Consider the following 19,047-nt stretch of genomic DNA (forward strand, 5'->3'; position numbering starts at 1 on the left):
AGTGCCTTTGTTACAACTAGGAACTGAGTGATATCCTTTTTATTTAACTTTATTATCTTTTTCTCTGATTTGTATCTCTGGACTGTTATGAGTAAGTGCATGTGAACTAGAGAAGTATTCATATATAGTTTGTGCTTATAAATTCCACCATCAGCACTGGGCCCTACAGTCTGCAATTAACATCTCTGTTGTCCATGCCATCAGCTGTCTGCTTATACACAAGGACATAGAATAGCTCAAGATGAGGAAACAATTTTCATTCCTTGTTCTCAGCCTTTCAAATGGGCAAAAGTAAAGATGGCTCTCCTTCAAACTTTTGAAGGAGATTATTGACAATGAAAACAGTGGTGACATAGAAATGCTCCTGATTTAATTGCAAAAGCATTATCTAGGCCAGCAATTCACCATTCACTAAGAAGCATGTTCTGATTCAATATACCTTTTGATTGGCTCCACCAAATCTTATAATATCTAGGCAAAAGGATGAGATACAGGGAAACAAGTTTCAGGAACATAATCTACAAGTTGGTTTTAGCATAAAGAGATTTGCATTTGGATCAGTACTGATGGGCCTGTAGCATGCTGTGAATCATAATGACTATGTAGTATGCATCTGGAATTATAAAGAAAGTCAAGCAGAGCACCAGCAGGGGTCAGAATTCTTGAATGTACCAATTCTGTTGCTTTGGCAACAGCTTTTCATTTCAGACTTACAGAGAAAATACTACTAATCTACCCTATTTTGATAAAGATGAGGACATTTGTACAAAGGATATAGCTCTGTCATCATATTGGTAATATTCTACATCTGATAGTTGTGCTTGAATGGTGCTTGGTCTCCTGATTTTCTCACATAAGGTCAGCCCAGTGCTGTAACTTTTATCTGGGTTTGTAAGCTAAGCAGCACTGAGCCTGGTTAGAACATGGATCAGGGAGAATAGGATATAGCCACTAGGAATTTGTAAAACTATACTGAAAAAAGGCAAAGACAAAGCATTTCTGTACTATTGTCAATAAAGCATGGCAGTGTGTGTTTTCAGGAAGTCTGCAGTAGAGTAGCTCAACATGATAGATACTTCACCTCTACTTTTAGTACAATACTAGTACTGTTATACTGCCCAATAACATACGTTCTTTGGATGGTATATAATTAGTAAAATGCTTCTAGCAAGCTCCTCAGCTGAAGGATCACATGCAGGGATCCTCTTAAAAGATGCTGCTGTAGAAAAAGTGTAGGAACTAATCACCTGAGCTGTCTCATGCCTTCTCCTTGCAACTTAATTTATTCTGGCCTCTTAAGTCTTTGAGAACTTGGAAGGGTAGTGGAACTCTTGCCTTTTCTTCAGGGCCCTTTGCCTGTCTATACTTATTAAGGCTTGGAAGGAAATGACATTTCTTCTTTGAGGAAGAAAGCTATCTAGACCACCCTTGAATAATGACTGTGGAGGGTTCAGAACTGGGGGCTGGACTGGGAAGTTGTGGAAACATCATTGAAGAAGTCCTTACTTTACCTAATATAGAAATATATTTATGACTACATTAACATTTTTAAATATCCATCATCTTGGGTCTCATCCTTTCCTTTCTTAATCTGATCCCTTTTTAAGAATAAGAATAAGAATAGCAGCAACCCTGCCCTGTATCTATTTGCTTCCTTTCTCCAATTTTGGAGTTTTCCCACATAGATCTGCTAAGCTTATTTTAAGTATATTTTTGCACATGGTATCAGAACTGTTGAGGGGATGTGTGGATCAGTGTAGTTTTCAATAAAAACATTCCTCTTTACTTCAATCCTCAATGCTGTTTATTATGTTTGAGTACAGTGGTATGTCCAGTTCATCAGATCGAAACCATTTTGGATTCTGGGTTGCTGTTGACCTTATATATTCATTCATGTTGTCTTTGAGGAAGAAAAATAAATAAGCCTGAGGCTCAGGTACATAAAACATGTTAATGCTAGGATTAATTGTGCTAGGCAGAACAGCTGCTAACTTAGCTAATTTTTTGTATAGGCCATGATCATATGCCTGTTTAATAGTAACGTAACCCAAAGAAACTGTACAGTCAAGAATAAAGGAGGTCCCAGATCCCACTTCAGAAAAAATAACTATGTTCCAAGCTGAAAGAAAAGAAGCAAATTACCACTGTGGCTTATTTACTGTGTTTTCTTACTCCCTAGATTGAAGTCAATTCTACAGCTGATGTGGCTGAAGCAGATGGTATCCTGAACTTTAAGGTGTTAGAGAAATGTTCAGAAGGACAGCACCATAAGCCGCAGAATGAACCAGTCTCCACTGCATTTGCACTAAACGTTCTTCCAGGGTACAAACAGAGCTTGGAAGAATCAGGAAATGGTTTGCCCTTTGAGGTGGATGTCCCTAAGGGAACTCTGGTTCTAGAACCCTCAGAGACCCCAGTGCTACTTGTGCCACAAACAGCCCCTGGCAGTTTGGGTGGCACAGTAAGCTTGATCTTGAGCATTGGGAAGGAAGGGGAGAAAAAGGCTGCAGGAAGCCAGACTGCACCATCACCATCAGAAGGACAAGAGACTTTGCACAAGGTAAGGCATGGCCATTTCCTTGCCAGAGAGATAGATGTGCTTAATTGCCAAATGCAATAAATAAACTTGCCTCTAAAGTAGTGTTTATCAACCTCGGCAACTTTAAGATGTGTGGACTTCAACTCCCAGAATTGAATGCTGGCTGGAGACTTCTGGGAGTTGAAGTCCACACATCTTAAAGTTGCTGAGTTTGAGAAACACTGCTCTAGAGCAACGGGAGACAAGAATTTCTGATGTGAGGAAATTCCAAACTAGGAATGTCAAGTAGGGGAGCACCTAACACTAGTGGAAAATTTGGAAGTTCCCAACTGAGCAATAGGATGTTAATGTGCACTATGGATCAAGGAAGCTAGCTCTTGTTTTCTGCTTCTCACATAAACAGCTGCCATGTGTACTTCTAGCACAATCTTTTTATGTGGCACCAACTGACTTTCTGCACCTTCATTTCTCTGCTGGCTGTTGTAAGTCATCCTTACTACTCCTTCACTTTCCATTTTTGTTTCTTTCCTAAAATCCAGCTCTCTGAAATTAAATCCTCAGCCTGTAAAACATTTTGGAAACGTTGCCAGGGACTTTTAGAAAATACTTTGGGTAGTTTAAAGAGAAAGAAAAGGCTATCCCATCAGCATGCAAAAGAGGTAAAATTGCTGTGAGGTAGGAATGAGGGAGTGGAGAGGGATGGACTAGGGATGCATGTTAGAGCGATTGGCTGCATGTTGCAAGGTCCTTGACTGACTAACTCATTGCTACTCTTCATAGGTAACTCCTAAATCGAATCACAGTTATCACACCAGTTTTAGGAATCAGGCAGACACTTTCTCCAAGGTTACAGTGTATGAAGGCATGAATAAATTAGAGTCGCATTATCGTTTCCATCTCAACTCCTGAGATGTCCTATGAAAACTGCTCCTATAGGACTTTAAATATTTTGTATTTTATCCAAGCTGTCTCTACATGCTGTATCTGTTCTCCTCCACATCCTGCATCTTTAATAGTTGACTAAAGGACAGAATTGAAGTCTACACAGTTTCTGCTGTGAGACCCTACATTTATAAAGATTCCCTGTTCCATACAACTATTGAAGATGCTGGACTAGTGTCACCAGTGCAGGCTGACACATTCACAGAAGATATACTGGATGAGGAACAGTCTTCTCTAACACAATAATTTAGACCCACTGTGAAGCAGTTACTGGATTTGCAAAGGGGGGAAAAAAATCAAGAAATGAGTCTTGCAGCATACTGAATTTTGATCTAAGCTATGGACCAGAGAAATTACTTTGTTTCTGGAAAATGGCCAATGCCTCTTTCAGCTAATCACTTTAACTTATCTATTACATTTTTTTACACTCTGTTGGTGGTTTGAATGTTGAACTGAACTGAAAGTGGGGAATATAGTGCATCTTCTATACTGAAATGCTTTGAGATACATTTAGTAGCAGTTCCTCTACATTCAAGTCCAGATTAGCAATGCCTCTCTTCCTGCAAAGCCTGGAATAATAAAATGGAGTAAACTAGAATAGCTAGAGTTTCAGTTGGTGAGAACATTAATAAGCCTGTTGTGCATTGTCCACTTTTTTGGGTTGCATGAATGGGTCTTTCAGTGAGGAGTGAGTAAACATTTGGCAGAAGGAAGCATGTGCCAGTGCATGCCTATAAATAAAGTTGTATGAATGCAAGTTTGCTGCTGTGCTATCTGAAATAGATGGCTTAGACTCCAGCAGCTTCATGCAGTTCAGAGATGTTCTTTACTATGCCTCCCCCCACAGGTGAGCACCTATCTACATGTAAAGGAGAAAAATGGATGTAGAAATCAAGACACAGTCTGTGGAAACTCAGCCTTCATATCACAATCTGTTAAGCAATTGCCTCCCAGAATTCCTTCTTTCCCATTTTCCAGGGTAGAATGGGGCAAAGCAACCTCTCACACCTTGCCCAAGATTAGTTCCAGCTGTTCAAAGAGCCCAAAAGGAAAAGCCAAAGCAAGGACAGGAGATATCCAGCTGCTCACTTTGCAAGGGATTATGGGAACAAAAGCAAATTATCTGCAAGAAGAGAGGCATAGTATGAGTAACACTTGGCCACCTAGATGCAGCAGGAGAGTGCAAGTCCTACAGGTATTGTCCCTACCACAAAGAGAGCTGATGGATTATATGAAGAATCCACTGGAATGGGCTATTGATGCTGAATGTGATTTAGTTAGAGAAACATCTGGAAAGCACATATTCCTGAAGCAAAACAAAAGTCTTCATAGTCCCCACTCACCCACCGAAAAGGTGAACACATGTCAGCATCTTTCCCTGGGATCTGTTTTGAGCCTGGAGCTTCCCAAGGACCTCAGTGCCCTAAGAAATGTCAATGATACCATCAAGGTAGCAAGGGAAGGGATAACAGAAAGGAAGGGAGCAAACCAGGTGAATCAAGTGGCCCAAAGGAGTACAGAAGAGGCAAAGTCACATGAGACCAGTATCAACCTGCAAAAGGAAACTTTAGGAGGACAGCAAGTAATGCATTCAAAGCTTGTGAGAGTAGAGGATGTTTCTCATAAGCTCCCCAAGACTAAGAAAGGCACTTGGTTTGAAGAAGTGAAAGTTAACCCAAGCTATGGCAGGCAGAAAACTTACTTTGTTGCTTCTAGTGGAGAGGTCAGGCTGCATTCTACAAGTCAAAACAATTCCTGTGATGATTTTCTAGATTCCAAGCAGAACAAGCTGTCTCATATCAGTGTACTGCATGAGCAGATAGGTTTGGAGTGGGATAAACTAGGTGCCTCACTAGGTAGAACTTGTAGCTCCAAGGAGAAACAAGAAAAAGATCTAGATGATAACAGAACCAAAGTTCAAGATGCTTTGAGATTGAAACTAAAGTCCACCTCTGTTGAATCCACAAGCAACCCTGATTTAGTTTCCAACCTAACCAGAATTAAAGATCTTTTAGTGAATGAGACACCAGAAAAAGAAAACACCCAGTGCTCTGAAGAAAGCAGTACAAGACACCCTCTTTCATTCCTGCACTTGGGACATAAATCCCCCACCCAACCTTCTAAGCTTGATTGTGAATTGGGCTATGAGGAAAATACCCTGACTCACTCAGAGCTCTGCCCTTTTAATGTGACCCCATGGGGAGACATAACCAAAGGAACAAAGTTGCAAGGCATGGCAGCAGAAGTTCGTCACCCTGCTCATGAGATGTTTGAAGAGGAGGAAGAAGAGCTGCAAGCCATATGGAACAATATGGAGAAGCATAAAAGAGGGCCAGATGTCCATACTGACCCAGGGAGAAAGATAGATAAAGAACAAAGTCCGGGCAGCTCAGGTGGAAAACTTCTCCTGACATCTGCAGATAATTGGTTGATAGCCAAGTTCAAGCTTCCCACTTCTGCCGAAATGCTACAGAATTCAGAAGGAGAAAGAAGGGCCAGTCTTGGGGTTGACAAGAGGAAAAACAGACCAAATCAGTGCAGCAAAGCAGATACATCATCTTGCCAGGAGCTAAGTAAAGTGGCAGCAGCTTCACCTGGAGAGTCATCACTCCAAAAAATGTATCCAGTGGATCAGCAGAAATTCCAAGAAGGCAAATGTGTTAGCAAGGTTAGGATGATTGACTTTCAAGGGGTGGGGACAGGAAAAGCTGTATTAGAAACGTTCTATCTAAAATTTAAATTGTTATGGTTCTTTTTCAAATGTCCCCAAGAGAATTGATAGATTTATCTTCTAGCTAATGCAAAACTCACACTTTATAAAGTAGATTGCTGTCAATACAGAACCTTCCAGGTGTGTGAGTATGACACTCATCAACACCAGTCAATATGGCCAATTCCATATTGGCTGGAGGATGATAGGTGTTGTAGACAAGCACACCTGGAATGTACTTACTTGAAAAAAAATAAAGCTACTGTTGTAGCAAGTTTGGCTAGAAGAAACATTCCCCCCTCCCTTTTGCTAAATTTGGGGGAAAGTGATACAAAAATGCTGTGAGTTCCATTGCAAGAGATTGCTTTTTATGTTTTTGAGAGACTGCTTTGTTTATTGTCATCTGTCTTTTTCTAGATTCTTCCAAGCAAATTGGAACTTCAGATGATGGAAGGACCTCTGGAAAGAAAGAATCTGTTGCAAGCAGGAGGCAGAAAGGTATTTATTTATATATGAAAGGGGAAAATACAGTATATTAATTTCCTTTTACTCCTTACTGATGCTTGTCCACAGACCCACACAACTACTGATTGTCATTAACTTGCCACATTGAAACAATCTCATCTAATTTTTTTTTCTTCCTAGCATTTTCCTACAGGTGCAGGGTCCGCTTTTTTTAGATAAACCGAATGTTGATCCACTGGTTGTGACAGGAATTAATCATCTGGCCTGTTGCCCAAGCCGGACATCATAGGCTGAGAGAGAATGACTGATAGAAGAGAACATGTGTAGCTCAGGGTTGAACTGTGGAGTCCTTGGGGTTCTCTGAGCTTGGTTGTTTTCTTGCAAATGTTTTGTTACCCGGCTGAAGATGTTACCTAGCCGGGTAACAGAATGTTTGCAAGAAAACAACCAAGCTCAGAGAACCCCAAGGACTCCACAGAGAATGACTGGCCCAAAGTCACCCAGCCGGCTTTCATGCCTAAGGCAAGATTAGAACTTACGGTCTCCTGGTTTCTAGCCTGGTGCCTGAACCAAACTGGCTCTCTGAAACAATCTCATCTAATGTTGTAGTAATATGTTGTCAGGAACTAATAATACATACTGATACAGCTCAAAATGCTTTCAGTGAGATGACTCAAATATAAACTAAACCAGGATTTGATCTGAGTTTGCAGGACAAGTATAAACCATAGTTTGTCAGCTAAAACAAAGTTGCAAACTACAGTTTGATTCAAACCAGCCAGAGAGGAGGAAATTATCACCAGAGAATTACACATTCTTTATTTGCTTGGTGCCAATATGTAGCTCTTTGTGCCCTAAAGGAGCTCTTGGACATTGGTTGTTTTTGTTGGCCTGTGTATCAGGAAAGAGTTTGTTCTAGAAGCAAGTATGGACAAAAGGGGCTTCATACTTCTACTACTTCATTTTCAGACCAATCTTCATCTCTTTTAGATCTGACCTTGGACTTCTGTTCTTTCAGGCAAATAGTCGCTCCTGGAACACATTTCATACAGTTCTGATGAGACAAACTTTGTGTTTCTACCAGGACAAGAAAGACACACTCAAGGTAATGGCCAGTGAAATAGCCAGAGAGTAAAAAACGCACAATAGAATGATTGATGGATTGATTGCCAACAAGTCATCATCTCCTCCTAGCAACCGCATAGATAGATTTTCTCCATGAGAAATGGAATAGGTATAATATAAAAAGGTCTCTGCCAAACATTAACAGTGTTCTTCTTCTCCATTTTAATTCTGCTTGAATTTGTTTCTCCACCATTTTTATATCCTACATAATCCTTCATCCTTCTTTATGAACAAGGTCATTAAGTATATCTACTTGAAAACACTTTATATTGATTTTATTTAGTTAGTTTTCGAAATTAGCTGAATTTTTGCCAAAATAAAACTTAAAATGACATGTACCATAATACAATCATTAAGCAATAGCAGAATACAAACCACCCATAGCTGCATTAAAACTAAGCCTAGTTATAAATGGCAATTATTAAAACCCATGAAACTTTCATAGAATAAAAGGTACCTGCATAGGCTCTCTAGAATAATAACATTGATCCATCAAGCAAGAAGAATTAACATTAGCACAAAGAGGCCCTTGCCCTTTACATTGTGTCTAAATTAACAGAAATGCAGAGCCAGAATCCTGGATCATTCCTTTTTTCAGTTTTTTGATGGTCCCATTCTCAAGCTTTTTCTTGATTAAATCTGTACTAGTTTACTTCTTTGATAGCAACAGCTAAACCTTGGGAATGGTTCCCCTATTCCAGGGAAAGGAATGCTTGCACACCTGAAAGTACTGTTCCATAGTGGCTTAGTTAGAAGTAACACTTTTCAAGTGTGGGGACTTTATGCCTACCTTCTTTGCACAGCAGAGCTCTGTGATGGCCTTGCCATTGAACCTGTCTGGAGCTGTTTGCACCCTGGAAACAGAATACACCAAAAAGAGCAATTGTTTCACATTACAGTGAGTAGCATCAGTCTTTCACTCCTGTATGAGATAGCTGGATGCATATAGTCCTTTCAGGTATAGGTGATGTTAGAATTTGGAAAATTTCATTCTAGTTCCCAGGTGGCTGGGCATTTGGAACAGATGCTGTCCCTTATATAATTACATGTGTGTATATATTCCAGCAGTGAGAAATTGGAACTCATTCACTGTGATCAGTTTCTGGGGAAGGGGACAGGTGGTTTGTCATCTCTCTGCTCCCCATCGGACTTCTAGGACATACCATTGTGCCACTGAATTTCCTGAAGGGAGCAGAATCAACATCTTTTCAGAATTCTAGCACAAATTGGTTACTGCTTCACATACAACTTTCAGCCATCCCCATCTCTTAACTAGTGGTAATGTGGAAGGTAGATACGTTATTTTCTACCTATTACTTATGTCCTAATTCCCATTGAGATACATCACTGGAATGTAGCCAGCTATCAACTAACAGTTCTACTCACAGGTATCTTAGGGACAGGAATTACAGAATTGGAAAGCATTCTATGGAGTTGTCTGGACCAGTCTCCAAAACTCTAACAGTACTTTTTATGATATCATATGTAGAAGATAGAGGAAATGGCCTTGAGAGACAGGAGGAAGAGCCACTACCAAGACAACTGTCAGATAAAAGAGGACTGAGCCCAGGGCGGGAAAGTATCCTGAGAAAACATTTCAGACAAGACCCTCCCTAGTTCTCATGAAATTGGAGGGAGGGAGAGAGGGGGAAGTGCATCCAGAAGGTTCTGTTACTATAGCTTTACAATAAAAGTAGTACTGACTTATATGACAATGGATTCCAAGTCTGGTTTACCTTGATCTATACTTTTTCTCACACAAATATCTAGGTTGAATGACGGCTCCAAGTATCTTCTCAGAGCTCCAACTGAGCCACTCATGAAAGAATGGGTTACAAAATTACAGCAAAACTCAGGTAAGACTGAATATAGCAGACAGTACAATAATTAGACCTAAAGGAAAAAGGATTGGTCATCTGACAGCAACTTTTATCTTCTCCCACTATGTGTCACATTGAACCTAAGTCAAATCTGGGATCATAACATGGGTTAATCTTAATGTTTTAGAGAAGATTCAGTTAAATATTGGGATTTGTTTGTGGGAGACTGAAGCTAGAACAAAATGATCTCCTAGTTTCAGTTCCTTGTGTGTAACAGTGTAATAACAGTGACTTGTATATGGGCAACTTTGCACATTTCATGTTTGAGCTAAACTACAAAAGTAAAGGGAATGAAAATGCTTTAAAATTCATGTATCATTCCAATGTGTTCATCAGAGAGACCATAGCACTCTTGTTTCTTGCTTTTCTCTTTTGCTCTGAAGTGCATGAAGTGGACTTTGTCATAGGTTTGCTTGGGTATGAAACCACTTCTTAAACTACTTGAATAATTTTAAAAAGTCTTATCTGAAATGGCTGCTTTCATATGCTCCAAGGTTTACCTGAAGTGGATTTCTTCCCATCAGCTTCCCAGCCTGCTCAAGGGATGACCTCTGTGGTTAGGTAAGAAGTTCAAGCAATTTGGCTGCAATGCAGATTTGCAGAGGAGAGTGCTGAAAGTTTTTGAGCTTTCACAAACTGATATCCCTATAAATATTTTAATGCTCTTTAAAAATTCAATATCAAGATATTGAGAAAATCCAGGCTCTGGAATTCCTAAATGTAAAATTATGGCCATGCTAGCTGGAGCTGCTGGGGATTTCAGTCTAACACATCTGGAGAGACTAGATTAATAGCAGCTTAATACTTGGAAATGCATCTCGATCAAGTCGAGTTGTTTATTGTGGTTTCCTTGCTTTTTCCTTCCTGTGTGCCTCTCTAGCCTCTGCATTATTAGAGGCATCCCTGATGCCCACATCTCATTAACATGCAGTGTGCTGGTTTCCTCTCAACCACATAGAAACTGCTACTGGACCAAATGAAATTGATCAAGATATCCTAAACTAGCACTATGAATAAAGTAGCTTCAATTTTCTTTGTGGAAAAAACAGTCTACAACTAAGCATTGCCTAAGATATGCAGCATAGTGCTGTGCAAGTCCTGGATTTGAATCCACTTTCCTATTTCCACCTCCTTTTTTTTAGTGCAATTCCTGGCCAAGGAGTTGGCCACTTCCAGAGCTTTCAGAAAAAGCTTTCAACCAAGAGTCAAGAAATCAGGTTTCTGCCCAAGTCAAGTGTAAAGCTGCAGTTGCCTTATAATACTCATAGTGAACCACTGGATACAACAGCGTCACAAACAGGTAAGTATGGAGTTGGTTGCATATTTTCAAGAGCATTTTCCTAAACATCTTGGGCTTGGCCTCAGTAACTTATTATTGTAGTATCAGCCAATGGAGGACCTGAGCTTAGAAGCTAAGCAAGGTTGGACCTAGTGAATAATTGGATAGGAGAATACAAAGTACAGGTTTGACTGGGAATTCCCCAGAAACATCACTGAAGAAAGGAGTGATGGATTATTTCTGTGTTGCTGCCAGAAAACTGTATCCATAAAGTCTACCAGAAGTCGATCTTGACTTGAAAGACACTACATTTATCTTTAGTATAGTAATACTGCTATACTATCCAGTAATGAAAGTTCTTTAAATAATATATAATTGGTAAAATGTTCCTGGCATCTACTTAATCAAAGCACCATATGAGAGCATTCTTCAAAAACTACTGCTGTAGAAGACATGTATGTCAGGCCCAGCCCAAGAACAATGATGAAACAGTCCAGTCTAGTACAGTTCCTTTATTTGCTTACACCTTATAGACAGAATCTTGCCAAAGTAAATCTATACTACAGCAACTAGTGGATATACCCTGTGAGATTCTAGGGAGTGGCTATCTTGAATCTCTTAGTCTTTTCATGCTCTCCCTGTGGACTGTGTTGCCTCTTGCCTCCTTTCCCCTCCTGAAATGCACCCCCTCCTTCCTGATAGTCTTGATCTCCCACATCACTCTCCTCCACATAGATACATTCCATCACATGTAAGAACTAATAATATAGACCCCATTCACACATCTTAATTTATTCTGGACATTTGAAGTCTTGGAGAAACTGGTAAAGGCAGTTTGCTGGCCTGAACTAAGTGGTTAAAGGGCATCTACTCAGATGGAAGTTTTTTCTTCAAGGAAGAGATATTTATGTAGACAAATTTTGAACTGTGATCACTGAGAACTGGAGGAACAGAGATCCTGCCTGCAAAAAACCAAACAAACATGGGAGTGTACTTCCTTCAGATGCACACACACACACATATACTGTCTGGACAATACAAAACCAGGGTTCTTTTCCTTCTGTTTTTGAAATTAGTGCTACCACCTCTCTCTGATTTTGTGATTCCAGACTATACTCTCTTTCTCACACGTACAAATTCACTCTTAGTTTACTTAACATACTAAGTCATAAAGTGGATTGTTTTGGTTTGGTTTTACATGTTGTGTGAAGCTAGCTAATCATATTTAACCAAACCATGGCTTATCGCAGTCTTTCCCTCATATACACCCCCCCCACACACACACACATGTTCTAAGATGTATTTCTTGGTCCCCATCACAGCAAAGGTTACATAATCAGTGTCAAAGCTTTTATTTATTTATTTGTTTGTTTGTTTGTTTATTTAAGCAGTTTATATGACCGCCCAACTCACTCACGGTGACTCCAGGTGGCTTACAGGAACAAAAATCCCACATACAAAACCCACTACACCCCTCCCCACCCCCCTGGCAACAACATTACATTTACACTAGCCATTTGATGGGCAATGGTTCAACCTGGGATCCCCAGGCCCACTGGCAAAACCATGTCTTCAGGATCTTGCGGAAGAGCATCAAGGTGGGGGCCAGTCTTATCTCTGCGGGGATGATGTTCCGCAGGGAGGGAGCCACCATGGAGAAGGCCCTTCTTTTTGGTCCCACTACATGGACCTCCTTAATAGGGGGGACCCGTAACATACCCTGCCTCCCGGATCTGGTGGGTCAGGCAGATAAAACTCGGAAAAGGTGGTCTTTCAAATAACCTGGCCCCAAGTCATGCAGGGCTTTAAAGGTGACAACCAGCACCTTGAATTGGACCCAGAAGCAAATTGGCAGCCAGTGCAGCTTGCATAAGAGAGGTGACACGTGCAGATCTAGGCTTGCACAAAACTATGTGGGCTGCCGCATTCTGAACCAACTGAAGCTTCCAGATACTTTTCAACGGCAGCTCATGTAGAGCACATTACAGTAGTCAAGACAGGAGGTGACTAGGGCGTGGGTGACTGTGAGCAGGGCCTGTTGGTCCAGGAAAGGATGTAACTGGTCCACAACCCACAGTTGTGCAAAGGCCCTCCTGGCCATGACTGCCAGCTGCTCTTTGAGCAGGAGTCACGAGTCTAGGAGAACCCCCAGATTACGCACCAGGTCCGTCTGGGGCAGTGCGACCCCATCCAAGTCCAAAGATGGCAATTCTCCATGGACCAAAGAACCCCAACCTCAGAGCATTCTGTCTTGCCAGGGTTCAGTTCCAAGCATTGCTCCCCATCCAGACCTTAACAGCTTCCAGGCACTGCGAGAGGGGGGTCATGGCATCGCTTAACTCACCATGGGCTAAGATATACAGCTGAGTATTATATGCTGATATTGGTCCCGTAAGCAGGTAATTAGGTCATCAGGTCCAACAGTGACAGGGTTTTAAAGGCTACAACTAACTAAAATTGAAATATTTAGGTGTAACAGCCTTAATGCAGTGTCTCTCCTTTTAGGAAATGGTCTCAGATCTGCACCTATTTATACCACAGAACAGAATCTGAAGCAGTGTTCCCCTTTGGAGCCAGCAAGGTCACAAGATCCTCAACTCTGTCAGGAAGATGACTGTGGACTGGTGACAGGCAAAAGGCGGTCATATTCATTCACTTCCGGTATGACATGCATATCTATAAAGAAAAAACAGAGATATAAGGTGTTGTTACTGGTTTGCTCATGTACACTACCCAGAGTTTGCTAGAATGAGTCCATCTGTAAGTACTGTCAAACAAATAAGTGTTGTTAGCTAGGGAACAAGACTATTAATCTGCCCCCTGGCTTCCTAACTGTTTGTATAGCTTCTCAACTATTAGATACACATCTTTCTGTTCCAATACAGCTCAGAGATCTGCCACTAAAATGTGTCTACAGTGACTACCATGACATCATATGCTATTTTCAGACTACATCGTTTCAGTTAGAAGTCAAGGTTATTTTCGAGTAAGAAGTTTATTGCTTAAAATCCCCACTAGGTGCCGGAAGCACACTTTGGGATTCAAATGCACATGTTTGATTTTGAAATACACTGCTCATTTTAAGGTGCATTAAACAGGGAGGAGCAGACTTTGGTTATACAGGAGGAACACCTTGGTTTTTACTAGATCTACAGATTCCATCTATTGGGGCCTAGCATGAAAAACATATCTTTAGAATTAGAGAATTCTAGCTCCAAGAATTGGTTGTGAGTGGAGAACCAAAAGTAAATGGTAGGTTTTTTTAGTCAGAAAAAGAAATGCATTAGAAGTCAGAAATCTTTGTCAACCCAACTGCAGATCCCTAGAGATTCACTGGTAAGTCCAGATCTACCTTAACTTTGTTAAGATGTATATAAATGTCATTTCAGAATGATGTTATGCTCAGTCATTTAACTCCCAAGATATGAATTTGCCTCTGATAAAAGGAACTGTGACTGTTCCTGAGTGGCATATGCATGCTTACACCTTGACAAATGTCTTCGAGAAGCAACTGTCAGAGGCAGTTCTGAAAAAGTAGTTTTGTGAAAATTGATTAATGATAATGGAAGAGCAAAATGCTCACCAAGTAATTGTCCTAAATGTGGAGGAGGTGTCAGTAGGTACAGACTTGAGACCAAATGCACTCTGAAAGTCCTCAGAAGCAGGTTATTCGTGCCACCTTCACTGATCCCAAAGCTAAATTTGGGCACTAGAAATAGTCCAGATCTCAAGAGATGAAGGAAGTGGTACTATATTTGCTGACCTTTCCTGACTTGGTACAGTCTGTGATGGCTGGGAATCCTGGGAATAATAGTCCTCAAACATATTGAGAGCTGCAGGCTGGGGAAGGCTGTGGATTGCTCCTGAAAATCCCAACCAGCCTCTTCTCTCTCTTTAAGCTTCCCCACTCCATCCTTAGTGGAACCCAGTCCGTGCTGTGATGAGAAAAAGAGTTGATGCCACAATAATGCATTGCCCTGGCTCTCTTCACTCTGCTCTTTGGGCATTTGCTCTGATCCAACATTGCACTACATTGCTACCTCCCTCAATGTCATCTTTCTGGGGCAGCCAAGACAATTTTCTTCCAACTTGGCTGCAGTGCAGCTGAGATCTACACAACTTCGATTTTATGACTTGTGACCACAGAGCTCCACAAGGACAGGCTGTTTTCTCATTCACAGGAAGTCTTGTCTGGCTCAGTTCCTGCCACAAGCACTTTCTAGTGGATTTCACAGGCAACCTTATCAGCAAAGCCAATCTTTCTAATCAGTTTCACTACCTCTGAGAATAAAACTACCCAAATTGATTTTCTCTGATTATATAAGTGGTTTGTACACAAGCCTTGCTTCACCCTGCCTCCCAGCCTCTGTGCTCAAGCAAGCAATTACATGTTCTCCCACATACATATATCAGCTCTACACTCAACCTCTTGGAAAAGATGCCTGACTTTAATGGGTGGGGCACTGATAGGTGATTTTTGTACTCTCCTCCTGGTCAGCTGGGAGAGATCACTGATCGGTCCAGCCTCTACTTTACCTACCAAGGTTCATGAAGGAGGGATCACGTGTCTAACTTCAAAATGCTTTAGAAGGTTTGGAGAGTTGAAACACTGCCATATGGAAGTGCTCTGTGCTTTGTAGCTGCTGGGTGTTTTGCAATAAAGAAGCACCTATAGGTAATTTTCATAAACCATGGCCTGGAGATGAGGCACAGGGGCTAAAATTGGAGTTGCCAGGCCATTCCACTGACACTATAAAAAAATAATGAACAAAGACCCTCTCTGTCTGTCTGTCTCTCTCTCTTTCAGCTACATATCAGAAGATCACACCTTTATCAAAGTCCAAAGAACCCTTGGGGATTGGCAACAACTACTCTGTTACTCTGTACATTGGTGAGCAGGCTCCAACTACTCCCCCCCGGCCCCGCTGCCACTCCTTCATAGCCACTCCCAGTGGAGCCCGAGAAACGGTGGGTGAGCAAAACCAAGGTGCTTCATCTCGCCAGAAGAACAAATCCGTCTTCAGAAAATTCTTTGGGAAGAAAGATTGAGTTTTCAAGAAATGGGGAGTGTGGTTCTGAATGCTGGCAGTGAACCGTCCTTTGCAGGACGGGTTGAGGGTCCTGACTGCTCCAAGAGGTTCTGCTAGTCTGCACCAACCCCTGTAATTAGCTCTCTCCCAAGAGGGCAGAAATAGAGGTGGGAGGGGCATAGGCTTTGCACAATGAAATACTCAGCTCTCTATTCCCCCCAAAAGAAATCAGCTGATGGGGTGGAGGGGCAGGCCAGCAAAACAACAATCATATTGAGGCAGAATACTATGTAATTCCAATCATTATGGGGTTTTTCTCTGCAGTGGCAGAATACTGTCTGTCTGACACAGAGGGAATCAGGTAATACATTCCTAGACACATACGTTATTAATACTAGTATATTTGTATTCAGCCTGGGGATGGAGGAAGAAATTATGTTCCTCCAATTCCTTCCTAACAGATCTGTGCATAATTCATGATGGGATCAAAATCCTTCCTTAGATCCAATTATCCAAGCCATGGAATTTATCCAGGCTGAGGGTTGCCCAGCTTTTTCACTTGACTGCTACTTTTGTGCCTTTAACAAGTTTGCAGACATTAGCAAGTAATAATTATGTGCTTCATGCAGAAAGAAGTTTTATCTTTTCTGTTTTTATTGTTCATCTTTGTAAATTAAGCTGGTGTAAACACACTCCAAAACAGGTCACAGCAGGATATTTTCTGGTCAGTTGACAACACTGAATGAGCCCCAAACAATACAATGGAAGCCTAAATTATTCTTTTGAGAAAAAAACCAAAACACTACAGTACCAGTTTAGAATCAGCATACATGTGACCTACAGTTTTGAGGCTGGTGAAAACTCCTGGAAGATTTTTTTCAGGTATTGAAGAGAACCATTTACCTTTTACTCTTCAGTGTGGAAAAACTCCTCTGATGCCAAGAAGCTCCTTGTCATTTAGCTTTCCTTCCTTCAGCAACATTTAAGGCTGGTTTAATAGCCAGTTGCGTCTCCTGGAGAAATATTAACACCATATTAAAACACCAGTTAGTCTGTGTGCTTTCATTCAAAATACATTAGCGTTAACTGAGTTATGCTTTAACTGCCAGGCTGCTACTGCATTTAAGACACCTGAGCACATCCTGCACGCCAATTAAAAGAGCAGAAAGCCTAGTATTGGCTTTCCAAATAAAACAGGAAAGTTGTGGGCAGATTCCCAGGTATACTTTGTAGTCCATCTGGAAAGCAAAACACATTCTGTGTGAGAACTTGAAATACAGCCCTTGCTAAAATCCAAGGGCAACTAATAACTCAGCATCTGCTGGTTCCAAAATATAAATTTGCTAGGATAACTTCAGGGATTTTCATTTGGAAATGGGAGCTCAGTGAGGACTTAATCCTTTTCATACCTATTGATTCTTCTAAGAAAATGCCTGTCACTTTTTTTTTTTTTCCTGGTGGAGAAGCCTGGCTGGGGATAATTCATCATTAAAATAACAGCAAACTTAACACATCCGATATCCCTTGCTGTAGGGAGGGGGAAAATGATGATCAAGAAAGAGTGCCTGGAGAAGCCCCATTTCATGTTTGTGGGGCTGCTCTAGGATATCTGGGTCTCAGATGCAGGAAGGGCTGGTTAACCCTCTGATAACCTTCATGTCCATACTTGGATGACACAGTTGATTGAGTTAGTTAAGCCCAAGTACCCCTGCTGTTTCAGGCTAAACTAATCCCTCTGGGTTAATTTCTGGAATTAGTTGGCTTGGTTAAGATGTGTGCACAACAGACTGTTAAAGCATGTCCTGCAAATTGGGATAATGGGTCATGCAAATCCAGACAATTGGGTTTCTACAGGAAACCATAGGTGTGATTTTCCCATACACAAAGTTCCAGTTTTGAAAGGTTTATGAGGCAAACTCAGACTGCAAATCTGGAACTGTTGGTTTCAAATTCTGGTTCCTGATAATCAGAAATTATAGCCACTCTGATGTTGCGTGGCATTGCTAAACCTTAAGTAAATATGGGACCTTGATTAAAAGGCCATGTGGGGGAGGGGTAAGATGATGATATGCACATCCTCATTGACAATCGGGGCTGGTTTAACATTAATATATTGAACATGTAACTCTGCCTCTACTTGTCTCTCAAAAAAAAAAAATTGTTGCTGTACCCTGTAGCCTATTTCTGTGGGCAAAGAAAATGCTGATTAAAGGAGGAAGTCTGCTTATTGCATCCCATGATCTAAACGTGTATCTGCCTCCCCAGCATTTATTCCAGACAATATGGATTTGAACTGGGAATGATAGATTCCATTTCTCTAAGTCTCCCTTTCACCTTTCTTTTGCACAATTCATTAGCACCATCATTTATTTGTATACTCAGTTTCTATACAATTGAACTCAAACACATTACAACATTTTCAAGTGAAAAAGATGAGTACCAGAAACCAACAAAAAATGACCACAAATAACCATAGAGTTATCCATATTTCAATTATGAAACTCTGGTGCAATCAGAAAGCTAAACTGGCCTAGTCCAACAACGTAAGTATGTTATAGGAATTAAAAAACAAGAAATTACAAACCCAAATAGATCTCTGTTCCACAAGCACAGTCAATTGTGTTTGGTTATCCACAACTGCAGAGTTATTCGTTAAGCCACGCTTTTCACTTGTGGATTTTATCTGGTCGCTAACCAAAATAAACACTATCATAATCACTTCTGGATAAGATATAATCTAATTCTTGCACCCATGCTGCTTCCTTTTGCCTTTTCTTTGGTGACAAGTAAAAAAGAGTAAACATTCATATTGTTGGAATGAGAATGGTCAGAAAGAGGAACTTGAATCTTGAGGAAGAATCCCAAGGGCTCTTCCTGTTCACACTTCACTCAGGACAAAAATCCAAGAATTACAATATATGCCTATGGTGTAATGTGCGTATACAAAATTAAAGGAAGAGGCCACAATCCTCACTGCAAAGACTCAGCTGCTTCAGTTCTTCTGGTGTAAAATTCGCTTGGCAATTGTAAACCCTGTCTCTCTCCATGGGCATTACAGAGGCTCAGAAATTAGCAGT

General features: G+C 40.9%; 1 protein-coding gene across 10 annotated transcripts in view; it reads left to right on the forward strand.

Annotated features, from left to right (window-relative positions):
- Window positions 1-18,202, forward strand: part of LOC103058937 (uncharacterized) — a 61,686-nt gene extending 43,484 nt beyond the window's left edge. For 5 of the 10 annotated variants that reach the window (XM_025167459.2, XM_025167464.2, XM_025167463.2 and 2 more), the window contains 10 exons: window positions 2,180-2,560; window positions 4,329-6,149; window positions 6,609-6,689; window positions 7,675-7,761; window positions 8,585-8,679; window positions 9,552-9,637; window positions 10,156-10,222; window positions 10,804-10,961; window positions 13,446-13,601; window positions 15,748-18,202. In XM_025167459.2, coding sequence (XP_025023227.1) covers window positions 2,180-2,560; window positions 4,329-6,149; window positions 6,609-6,689; window positions 7,675-7,761; window positions 8,585-8,679; window positions 9,552-9,637; window positions 10,156-10,222; window positions 10,804-10,961; window positions 13,446-13,601; window positions 15,748-15,989 — 3,174 coding nt within the window. In that variant the 3' untranslated portion in view covers window positions 15,990-18,202. Of the gene's footprint in view, window positions 1-2,179; window positions 2,561-3,078; window positions 3,199-4,328; window positions 6,150-6,608; window positions 6,690-7,674; window positions 7,762-8,584; window positions 8,680-9,551; window positions 9,638-10,155; window positions 10,223-10,803; window positions 10,962-13,445; window positions 13,602-15,747 lie in introns of all 10 variants that reach the window. The other 5 variants (XM_088145157.1, XM_088145153.1, XM_025167462.2 and 2 more) reach the window with 5 other exon arrangements.
- The last annotated feature ends 845 nt before the right edge of the window (window positions 18,203-19,047 follow it).

Source organism: Python bivittatus, unplaced genomic scaffold, assembly GCF_059951505.1.
Source record: "Python bivittatus isolate LINGU-HERP-01145 unplaced genomic scaffold, Pbiv_v1 ctg000020_np1212, whole genome shotgun sequence".
In the NCBI taxonomy this organism is placed as follows: domain Eukaryota; kingdom Metazoa; phylum Chordata; class Lepidosauria; order Squamata; family Pythonidae; genus Python; species Python bivittatus.